Consider the following 11,958-nt stretch of genomic DNA (forward strand, 5'->3'; position numbering starts at 1 on the left):
TCCAGTTGATACTTAGTTCTCAGTATGTTGCAGACACAGAAGAAACAAATGGATACATGTCTATCTTCAAAAGAAAATACAACAGGTGGGAAGGTTTCACATTTCCTGCATTTTTTTTATTCCAGCTGACCTCAGACCCGGACAGTGTGTGAACCGACACACGTCACCTTATAAACTGCGTCTTGGAACTGTGCTCCTGTGACCGTTACATACCAGAGACGTTCCCACATGTGGTGGGTCTGTCAGAAACAGTTAGGAAGAGGAAAACGTTGCTCGTTTCCCTAAAAAGAGAAATGTAGTTAAAGAATGAAATGGCACAAGATGAAACAAACCCTGGCACTCATGGAGAACCGGAACTCTCTTTGTTGTATTTTTATTTGACCGTAGCCATTTCCTTCCAGCTGTCCCTCAACAGATTTGTATAATGTAGATGTTTCGTCTCAGATCTCCGCTCTTCCTCTCTCCTCCAGGCCGCCGGATCGGCGGCGCCGGGATCTCTTCGGCATAGCCAACTCCACTCAACCCCGCCGCAACCGGCTGCACGCCAACAGCAGCACCGTCCCGCCTCCCCACGCCGCGGGCAACAGCAGCGCCGCGGCGGACTTGGAGCCGGCCGACAGGGAGTTTGATTTCGTGGAGCAGGCGGTGACGGAGCGCGAGCTGCAGATCTCCGGCCTGCAGCCGTTCACGGTGTACCGCATCGACATCCACGCCTGCAATCGGCAGGTCCAGCGCTGCAGCGCCGCGGAGTTCGTCTTCTCCAGGACCAAGCCCGCAGGTTGGAGGGGGAACGATGTGGTCTGCATATATTATGACTCCCGGGCATGCACCGAAGCGTAGCTGGAGAATGTTAGGATTTACTAGCCACTGAAGAAACCGTAACATGTTCTCCCCTGCGGCTCTCCAGAAAAGGCCGACGACATACCCGCCCCAGTGACCTGGGAAGGCCACGAGGACTCGGTGTTTCTGCGCTGGCTCGAGCCGCCTCACCCCAACGGACTCACCCTCATGTATGAGATCAAGTTTAAACTGGCTGCTGAGGTAAGACAACATCTAGGCAGCCAGAAAATTGATTAAAAAGTCTGATGTTTATCCAGAATTTTTGAGAGTTTATTTATTAGCACTCTCCCCGTCAGAGGGAAATAGTAAACTAGTTGGAGGAGAATCAATATCCCCTTTATGGGATTTTATTTCTTACTTTGCTTTATGGACTAAACTGTTGCGCCCTCCTTTGTAGGTTGTAAGAATCTAGATTGAACAAAAAAAAATTCACTTTTATTTTATATAAGTGTTACTGAGTACATTACAGTCTCAAGCGTTGCATTCATTAATGGTTGCAACGTTACTGGTGCAGGAAACACAACATGTAACGTAGGTATAGTATGTGCTCATTTTAAATAAACATCTTTGGTTATGAACTCAGAAGAAAAAGACATTTCACACAGAATAGATGAACCCAGTAAACGAGTGACATCACAAACGCAGCCAGAAAGAAGAAGAAGAAAACCTAACCGCATTTCGTTAAGTGGCAACAGTTGGTTCTGATCAGATGTAGCGAACCCTATTATTTGCACAGTAAAGATTTAAAAAAGATCCCTTTTTGATTTTGCATTTGTAACATTCAGTCCACAGTAAGCTTATTATGTGTGTGTGTGTGTGTGTGTGTGTGTCAGACCGAGAAGCACGAATGCGTCTCTGGTCAGATGTATCGGGCCCAGCGAGGCGTTCGGCTGTCCAACCTCGGTCCTGGAAACTACTCGGTCAGAGTGAGAGCCACGTCGCTGGCTGGCAACGGCTCGTGGACACACGCTCTGGATCTCTACGTGGCTGAACGTAAGACACACACACACTGCGCCGCTTTATTCACATCCGTTTTAAAAAAGCAGCTCAGACATGATGAGAGGACTGCAACCCTTGAAGTAATCACAGTGTTTGACCCAACAGGATACGAAAACGTGTTCTACGTCGTTATCTTTGTTCCTATCCTCATCATCCTCCTCGTCTGTCTCTTGGTCCCAATGCTGGTGGTCCTCAGCAGGAAAAGGTGTGTGTGTGTGTGTGTGTTTCTGTCTACTATAGTCATAGGCACAGCGACTGTCTCCAAACAGAATGCAACAGAATATCGGATCACAACATGAAATGAAAAAAACCTTTCAGTGAAAACAAGCAAACAGTTTTTCTTCTTTTTCTCCCCGACACTCAAAGTTTCAACCAGTTGGTAATGGTTGATGTTCGATATTCAATCACAGGCCACTTAAACCAACACACAAGTGGAAAATATAGTGAGAATGTGCACTGTGATTATTAGGACGTATTTGTGTTTAGTCAAGATGATGAATAAATGCATCTGTGTGGTTCAAATGCTGGGAGGCATATGTTGTGATATAAGGAAGAACTGCCATAAAATAGCTCTTTATCTGCTTTTTTTTTTTTTTTTTTTTTTTTTTTTTCAAAGTCTTAAATCAATGTTTTGTAATGTTCCAACCCAAGTGGGAATTTCAGAAACGTTTTGCCAATATTGCTTGGTAACTAGCACTGTGATATTCACGTTCATACACACCGCAGACGTGGGAGAAGGCAACGGGCGAGTGTGTCTGTGTGTCTGTGCGTCTGTGAACGGTTCTGTTTTCGTTTCCGGTCAGGAGCAGTGACCGGCTCGGAAACGGAGTCCTGTACGCCTCGGTCAACCCCGAGTACTTCAGCGCCGCGGAAAGTGAGTCAGGCGGGAAATGCGAGAAATGTAGCGCGCACGTTCATCGTATCCGCTGCGTCTTTTTTATTAACGCGCGTTTTCTTCTTCTCTCCGTGCAGTGTACGTGCCAGACGAGTGGGAGGTGGCTCGGGAGAAGATCGCCCTGAGCCGCGAGCTCGGCCAGGGGTCGTTCGGCATGGTGTACGAGGGCCTGGCAAAGGGCGTGGTCAAGGACGAACCGGAGACTCACGTCGCCATTAAGACCGTCAACGAGTCGGCCAGCATGAGGGAGAGGATCGAGTTCCTCAATGAGGCCTCTGTCATGAAGGAGTTCAACTGTCACCACGTGGTACGTACGCGCTCACAAATGGAGGTTGGTGCACTCACGCGACGACGACGACGGCGGCGTCATTCAGTTCTCGTGACGTGACGCTGTGTGTTGGTGCAGGTTCGTCTCCTGGGAGTTGTTTCTCAGGGCCAACCCACCCTGGTCATCATGGAGCTGATGACGCGAGGGGACCTGAAGAGTTACCTGCGCTCCCTCCGACCTAAAGAGGTACTGACTGACTTCTAACCTTCAAAACTGCATTTTTAAAACAATCTCTCAGGCGAGCGCTTTGGCGCCGCTTCACAAATAATCTCCGCCCCATGCTACCACGCCTGCAACCCCATATCATGTTACAAAGACAGGCGCTCCATGCGGGGTTGATAACGTCACGAAACGCTCAAAATAATAGCTCGCCTGCTGCGCATGCCGGCGCCAGTGGCCTTATAAAATGCAGCTGCCGGCGTGGACAACAAGGTCCGCAACGCTTGTAATTCGTTATCCCTGTTTTAAATTCGCCCGGATGTTATCTCCCAGAAAGGGATTGCGTGATATATGCACGTGTGACGCAGCCTGAGCTGGCTTGATTGGATTCCTGATTATTTGGATTTTTCAGTTCTTCAAAGGTGACTTGAATCTTAAAATCCAGCTGTCGTCTTAAACAATGAGTCTAACAGTGAGCCGGGTCTGGACCGGATGAATCCATTAGTTTTCAGATCCGTCGGTGCAATTAACACATTGAGATTTTCACAATAATGGGTTTGATACCAAAATATGATGCCTGACCAAATAAAATAGGATCCCTCAAAAACATTAAAACCTAAAAATGAAGTATTTCAGCACACATTTTGCTGTGAGCTGGTCATGTGATTAAATCATGCAAATTATATGGCATTTATTAGTTATTTGGAATGTACACATTCTCAGGGAAGTGATGAGCTGTGGCTCAGCTGCAGGACCTTGTCCTTCCTCTGAGAACTTACTCCCGTCTGTCTGTCTGTCTCTCTGTCTGTCTGTCTGCAGCAACAGTGGTCCAGCCTGTCTCTGCCTCCCCTGAAGAAGATGCTTCAGATGGCCGGGCAGATCGCTGACGGCATGGCTTACCTCAACGCCAACAAGTTTGTCCACAGAGACCTGGCAGCCAGGAACTGCATGGTGGCCGAGGACTTCACCGTTAAGATAGGAGGTAAAGAACCGCGAGGAGGTCAGAGGTCAATGTCTGCCGTGGGAGCGAGTCGGGGGCATCATGAAGTGGAAACGTCCGAACTATCAAGGTGCCGGACAACCAAATCCCCAGGGTAGCTTTAATGCCAGTAGAGGGAACCCTCTAGGGGCGGCAGTGCAGCGCTGTCAACATGTTTTCATCCGCAGAGCCAGAGCTGAACTCTCCAGTGGAAATGCGACGCAAGTAAACATCTCGTTTCCAGATTTGTTTCCGATCGGAGAATAGGATCTAAACTCTGTGTGAAAAGGTCCTGGCCGTCGTCAAGACCATTATGGTTACAATGATTGCTAGGAATTTTCAAAGTCTGCAACAGCGGTGTAGAGGGATCGCTAAGGGGATTGTGGTTACCATAGTAAAATGTCAAGGCCTATAATCTCAGTAAAGAGCGCCCCCCTGTGGAATAAAGACACACAGGACAAGTACCAGAACCAGCTGGAACAGTTTACTGTAGCAAATGTATTTTATATAGACGTCGTCAATGCTTCACTTCCTGTGTGTGTGTGTGTGTGTGTGTGTGTGTGTGTACGCGCAGACTTTGGCATGACCAGAGACATCTACGAGACGGATTACTACCGCAAAGGTGGCAAGGGCTTGCTCCCTGTCCGCTGGATGTCACCCGAGTCTCTGAAGGACGGGGTCTTCACCACCACCTCGGATGTCTGGTAAGCAGGCGCGCTCAAACAAAAACAAACAACTCACGGTGGCTTCATTTTCTGTGTTTACTCCTACCGAAGTATGATAGCGATTATGGAAGGCATCGGTGTAAACCCTCCCTCCCTCCCTCCGTGCAGGTCATTCGGGGTGGTACTGTGGGAAATCGCCACCCTGTCAGAACAGCCCTACCAGGGTCTGTCCAACGAGCAGGTGCTCCGCTTCGTCATGGAGGGAGGGCTGCTGGAGAAACCACAGAGCTGTCCCGACTTGCTGTAAGACGCACACACCATCTGTCCCTCCGCCCTGCTATTTGAACCACGAGCGACGGGACCCCTCTATTCCCACGAATGGGAAAGCAGCACAAGCCGCAGATAAGACCCTCTGACCCGCTCATTATGAGCTAGTTATGAATATTATGTTCCATTTCTGCTAATATATCCCCATAAATGATGCGGCTGTTTCAGCAACAGAAAGCAAACATTTGGCAAAAGTAAATATTGGCTTGTCGGTAGGACGGCCCAGTTCCTCTGGATAGAGTCATCACTACAGGAGGACGTGATGCAGACTGGGCTAACGTGTGCGTGTGTGTGTGCGTGTGTGTGTGTGTAGGTTCGAGCTGATGAGAATGTGTTGGCAGTACAATCCCAAGATGCGTCCGGCCTTCGTGGAGATCATCAGCAGCCTGAAGGACGAGCTGGACCCGTCTTTCCAAGAGGCAAGTTTCTTCTACAGCGCCGACAACAAGTCGCCCGACGCTGCTCAGCACCACGTGGACAAGATGGACAGCGTGGACGACGTTCCTCTGGACGCCGCGACCTCCGCGCAGCAGACCCCGCAAACCCCAGTCAACCCCCAACAGACCCCGCCCTCCCCAAGCTCAGAGGCTCCGCCCGCCCCGTCGTTAGAGCCCAGCTCCCCTTCGTCTCCCTGCACGTCGGGCGCCGCTACGGACAAGCAGCCCGCCGAATGCGGCCAACAGCCGGCGGCCAACGGGCTGGCGGCGGCGCCGGGTCTGGCGGCGGGGCCGGGCCTCGCAACGGCGCCGGGTCTGGCGGCGGGGCCGTCACTGGACGAACTGCCACCGTACGCCCACATGAACGGTGGGCGCAAAAATGAACGCGCCATGCCGCTGCCGCAGTCCTCTGCCTGCTGATTGGACAGAGACACCAGCCGGACTGCAGCCCCTGATGTCTCTCTCTCTCTCTCTCTCTCTCTCTCTCTCTCTTTTTCTTTTTTTAAATCACATGCAGCAAACCCATGTCCATCAGCTGGCCGTGGCTACTCAGTGACGAGCAAAGAGGCGCAGGAAGGTGGACAAAACGGTCGCCAAGTGCATGTTCTGCTGTACCGCCACACATCTGTTTCATATTCTTCTACTTTTGGGTTTCTACCAGCTGCCGGTCAGACACGACACTGCCGTTAATGCTGAGTGGGGCAGACCAAGAAAAAAAAGAAACCTGGTTTGGGTGGGGGAGATCTCATCCGATCTCTATTTTATAAATTGTGGTTTGTTTTCTTTTTTTTTACATGACGTGTAGGCCTTTATAAACGACCGGCGTCGCGGTCGCTGTTGAGCGTGCATCATGGTCGAAATGTTCAGCATATCTAATGAAGAAGCACTTGATGGAGGTCAGAGGTCAGCGGTTTCTTGCTCTGCAGGCTGGGCGTCGGCGTAATGCCGGGAACAGCCAATCTGCCGAAGGGGAGAAAAGTCGAATCTGCCAAATTTGTTGCCAAAATTGTACAAAAATTCTCTCTTCTTGCCCCGTAACTCTCCGGATTGAAAAAAAAAAAGCACTTTGATCTGCCACCACATGTTTCTTAAACCATATTAACGTCCCTCTACAGTCCGACACTACTCCTTTATTGCTGGTTTTGCTCGCTACGGCTACTCGACTCTGCGATCAAATTGATCTGAAATTGAGTCCTCTCACAAAGTGCCGCTCCGTCACGGTTAAGAAATAAAAACGCCAAATATAATCAATAAAGAAGAGAGGGGGAGAAGAAAGAAAGAGAGGAAGTCAAATATAAAGTCCGGATCTATGACGTCTCTATCGGGGTTTGCTCCGAGTTCATACAAACCGTTGTATACAAACAGGTATTTTTTTAGACTCCAACATTTAGGACGTCTCTCAGAGCATTGATGTACGCACCACTTGTTCCTGTCACTTTTCTAACTTTTCTACGGTTGGAGACATTCGTCATGTACAAAACAAGAAGAAGCTGCTATTCCTTATTTCTCTTTGTGGTTGTAATATAGTTGAAATCTCTCTCTCTCTATATATATATATATATATATATATATATATATATATATATATATATATATATATATATATATATTATAAAAAGCGAAAACAAATCTCCTTCAGGTTGGCTCTATGAACGTTTCCACTACAGTACTATTTTTTTTCTTTTCTTTTTTTGCTTGTAATCGTGTAAAAGTGTATCTGAGCTGTCTTGTGTTGGCGTAAAGGTACGACCGTTTGCCTTGTGTGACTTCTCCCTCCCATCCGACGGGAGGACAGCGATGGAAATCGATGATCGAGGTCCTCGGACCTCTGGGGGTCTCCGCTCAACACCCCAGAGGTCAGAGGTCGGGCATCACTTCTGAGTCCCAACTAAATCTCAGGTCAAGGAGAAAAGTAAAATCCTTTTCTATTTTCTTTTTTTTCTTTCCCTTTTTTTTGTGCTGTCATATCCAGAGACATCCAGCCTCGTGTGTGTGTGTGTGTGCATTTGTGTGTGTGTGTGTTGATTCTTTGTCCCTCTCGCTCTGTTGCTTCATGACTCTTGATAACTAGTCAAAGAGCAGCGTTTCGTACAACAGTGTGAAACCAGGTTTTCCAGTTTGGGTTTGCATGAACTGTACGGAGCCCCAACTCTGACAAAATCTAACAGAAAAACATCTAACTGAATACACTGATGAATAATATTGTTATTAATTAGGATGGAGGTGCTTTATGCTTTTTGTTTTACCTCCAATCAGTTGGTTTATAAAGACAAAAGATGTTAGATACATAGAAGAACTCGTTGGTGGGGGAAAAAAAGCTTAATTTAGTTTTCACTCCATTTCGATTATTTAACTTACAATATTTTTTCTTATGTACAGTAATATTTAATCATGTGTTTACCACATTTTGTCAGTTTCAGGGCTCCAAATCAGGCTCGCCTCAATCAAGGCTGGTTTTCGGTTAGCTGCTGGAGTTATCCACACTTTATCTTTGTTGTCATTGCTCACGTTATTAACGTGTTTGTAGACTAAGTTATAATAAGTGGGATTATGTCACAGCCCTGAGGTTTTTCTGTCTTTTTTTTTAAGCTTTAAGAAAAATACGATTTCACAATTGAGGACGACTCGCGCGAGGCGCTGCTTCTCTTCTCCTGAACATGTTCGCTTTTTTAAAATAAATGCTAAATCCCATCGGCATTAGACGGACTGCTCATCAAGCTGAACTAAAGAGCCGCGTCACGCTCCAGCATGAAGGCGGGTAGATGCGATCAGAGAGGACCACACGAACAACCTCCAACAGTTTGATTCCCAGCCCAGATGTTATTTATGTATTTGTTCATGTAAATCACTGTACAAATTCCCCTCATTTTTTCACCCCCTCCCTAATATTTGTTATGTTTTTTGGGGCTTTTCGGGGGGGAAGGTTTTGTTTATTCCTTCAACCATCCATCTACCTCACTTTTCTTTATTTTCCTCCAATCTATTTACATGTCCAGAGAAGCAGACCCTCTCATCTCTGGGGTCCGTAGTGACGTAACGCCGGCAGCATGGTCACACTGCTCAGCCCCAGTTTGTGCCTCACGCATTTTATTTATTTTGATTTATTTCTTCTAAGGAGGAATGCAGCGTGACCGCTTGGTCCTTTAATAACACGTGATGCTGTTCACAAAGACTCTTGTAGACATATATATAAACATTCCGTCCATCGCATCTTTAAAAAATAAATAAAATATTATACAATTAACATAATGAATATAACTGATCGTACAACTGTTTATTGGATCAGGAAAAAGTTATTTCTTCCCCCCGGAGTCACAGGGTTAAGCTTTGCTGGACTCAGTTTAGTTGAAGCGTTTTCAATCAAAAAAAAAGTAGAGCGCTGAGCTCCGTGACTTTGACTTCATTACTGTTAATGTACCAGAGGCACAAACTGGGACCAGCTGAGGGCGTCAGCTGGGAACGGAAAGGCTCTCTTTAAAATCCACATGCGAGTCTCCTTTGACCATCACCTTCGACTACGTCTCTTTTCTGACGCATCGGAGAAAGAAAATCTTCCACGACGTTTTCAGTGACTATTTCATTTCCGCTCTTTTGGGATTTATTCGATAGAGTTCAGTTGTGATCGGTGTGTCTGGTTATCTTTCAACACAACAGTATTTTCTCCTCGGTAACGAGTGGAGTTGGAGACGTTGCTTCCTCTTCTTGTTTCTGATGCAATTTTTTTCCGGGACTTCTGGCATGGGTTCCTGTTGCCATGGAGACCATTATCCCAGTAAAAGCAGCATCCTTCTCCCTCCTTTTGAAAACAACGGCGTCCGCCTGGCAGTGATTCTGGGTCCCGGTCGGTCGGTGCCATGTTGGTACTGATGTGAGATCAGGATCAGGATGATGGGTATTTCAGTGATTTTCATTTTTTTTGGGTTTGATTTTTTTTTTCACCACTGGAGCACCACAGGGTGGACATGTAGTCAAATACATTTGCCCTCCTTTCAGCCCTTTTTGCTTGTTTGGTTAAGGTTGATGGCCAATTTGTTACCGAGATGTTGCGTAAGTTATTCATAGCCTTCCAGCTCCTGTGTTTTTCTATTGAAATGATCTGTTTTAGATTGAAGTTTCATTTTTGGATTTCTTTTGTACATGCTGTTATAAGATTTGTTTTCTTCCTGTCATCAATATATTCTGAGTACTAGGGAGGAAATGATTGGCTGAAGGAAAGGAGACTGTCTGTCTGATTCTTTTTTTTTTTTCTACACAAGATTTAAGATGAATAAAAATGTATGCAAACTGTTTCACTGCTGGTCTTTGTTAGGAAGTGTGTGTTGTATTGTCGGGTTAACATCAAGCTCCAGGCAGCAAGGCCGAGCTCCTCCTTGTGGCACTGGCACCACAGTGGCAGGTGTCAGGACTACTGCCCCCTAGTGGTGGCACCTCTCTGACTACTGGTGGCAAGTCTCTGACTACTGGTGGCACTCCTGTGACAACTACCGACACCTAACCACATATAAGGAGAGGACCAGCGGAGATATCATTCGACTTGTATTTTAAAAACGTTTTGATAAATAGTTTTGAGTATATTTAGTTTCAAAATCATACATAAATAGAATGAATGATAAACAAAAGTACAGCAAAGTTGACACAACTAAAATCATGAAACTGATTTACAGCAGCTGACCTGTATAACAACAATGGGTGTTCCCAGGAAATGTGGCTTGGCAGCTTCTTAAAAAAATATTCAACAATTGCATATGTACAATTTCATAACGTGTCAATGAGAGACAGCAAAATACATGTAAAATAACATGCCAGGGGTGCCAAACGAGTGACGTTCGCTTGCTGTCCTGGCACTTGACTGACGCCTGCCACAGACTCTCTGCTGTACTTTCAGTCAGAGGATCGGTGTTTCGAGCCTCAGCTCCAATAGTCCATGTTGATGTGTCCAATTTTTTAAGTAAAAATAAGAACTTTTCCACAGTGCTGGGCTTTTTGAGACTATTTCGCCTGCTTTATAAAATACCCTTTCACAGGCACACATGAAGCTGGTACAGAGAGGAAGGGGGAATCCATTGGGTTTCGCTGCCTCTTATATTTCAAATCGCACGGCAAACCCATGAACCATTTTCTGAATCAGTCACGTGGTACGGCCGGCTCGCGAGGCTTCGGACGTCACCACATATGTCATCGACACAAGCCTCGAAAATCTTTGGCTTCACCAAAATCTACCTGGATTACTCGACACGCGCATCGAAGCCTCGATACGAAAGGACACATCACTAGTGGTCACACTCGCTGTCTCTGGGTCCAGGAGCGATTAGCTCTCTGATGCTGGATAGTTCATTAATAATAATAAGTCATCATGTTTAACCTGGTTTATATTGTGAGTTTAGTCTGAACTGCAACAAAACCAGCATTGTAGAACTTTAATGTTTTCCTCTGAGGTCCAGGTACACAGTGAGAAGTAGGCTCAGGAGCTCAGTGTTTAAGTGCTTTTGTGGCCTTTTTAAGATTATATATCGGTGTATAATGAGTTAGAATGGTAACATAATTAAATATTTGTCATATTTAAACAAAACAAATCTAGCTGTTTGAGGCCCTTTTAGTTGGGGGTGTAAGAACTGGTCCTGGCTACTGAAGAGATACGGTGGGACATCTCTGGAGTCCAAAAACATAAATGCCCTTTACACAATGTGCAGTTACGAGTTACTGCTCTGCAGAACAAGAAATCAATAACTGTGTTTACAAAGTGTAGCGCAGTCAATTAAGTATTCTTAGGAAATATCTTTAGAGCATCAAAAGAAAAAGTACTCTTATGCTCTAATTTAGTGTGTTATGTTGTTCAAGTTATTAGAGATTACTGATGCATTGATATGTAAGCAGCATTTTATTGTTTGAGGTCATTTTAACTGCTTTATTTACTGTTAGACGTTTTGATCTTTAACAAAATGTCTCATTATATATAACAGGACCACATCATTGATTTAGATCTTAATCTCAGTCACCAAATGAACCTGTAAGTATCACTTCACATATACTACACATACAAACTTTGCATTTTTGCACTTCTCTATTGTTTAAGTTTCATTTTATTCATGTATTTCCTAAATAATACTCTCTGCGCTGTACATATCTTTCATCCCAGCTATTTTTATTTTACTTTTGTATGTGTATGTATATATATATGTATGTATATATATATGTATGTATATATATATATATGTATATATATATATATATATATATATATGTATATATGTGTATATATATATATATATATATGTATATATATATATATATATATATATATATGTATATATGTGTATATATATATATAT

General features: G+C 45.2%; 1 protein-coding gene across 1 annotated transcript in view; it reads left to right on the forward strand.

Moving 5' to 3' along the window:
* igf1rb (insulin-like growth factor 1b receptor) overlaps positions 1-6,049 on the forward strand; it is a gene marked incomplete at both ends in the record, with an annotated part of 31,677 nt that extends 25,628 nt beyond the window's left edge. Inside the window, 11 exons of the mRNA XM_079217204.1 lie at positions 471-778; positions 908-1,041; positions 1,674-1,833; positions 1,945-2,044; positions 2,643-2,713; positions 2,812-3,041; positions 3,141-3,248; positions 4,041-4,203; positions 4,775-4,904; positions 5,034-5,168; positions 5,506-6,049. Coding sequence (XP_079073330.1) covers positions 471-778; positions 908-1,041; positions 1,674-1,833; positions 1,945-2,044; positions 2,643-2,713; positions 2,812-3,041; positions 3,141-3,248; positions 4,041-4,203; positions 4,775-4,904; positions 5,034-5,168; positions 5,506-6,049 — 2,083 coding nt within the window. The remainder of the gene's footprint in view (positions 1-470; positions 779-907; positions 1,042-1,673; positions 1,834-1,944; positions 2,045-2,642; positions 2,714-2,811; positions 3,042-3,140; positions 3,249-4,040; positions 4,204-4,774; positions 4,905-5,033; positions 5,169-5,505) is intronic.
* Positions 6,050-11,958: the final 5,909 nt, after the last annotated feature.

Source organism: Taurulus bubalis (genome assembly GCF_910589615.1).
Source record: "Taurulus bubalis genome assembly, chromosome: 4".
Taxonomy (NCBI): domain Eukaryota; kingdom Metazoa; phylum Chordata; class Actinopteri; order Perciformes; family Cottidae; genus Taurulus; species Taurulus bubalis.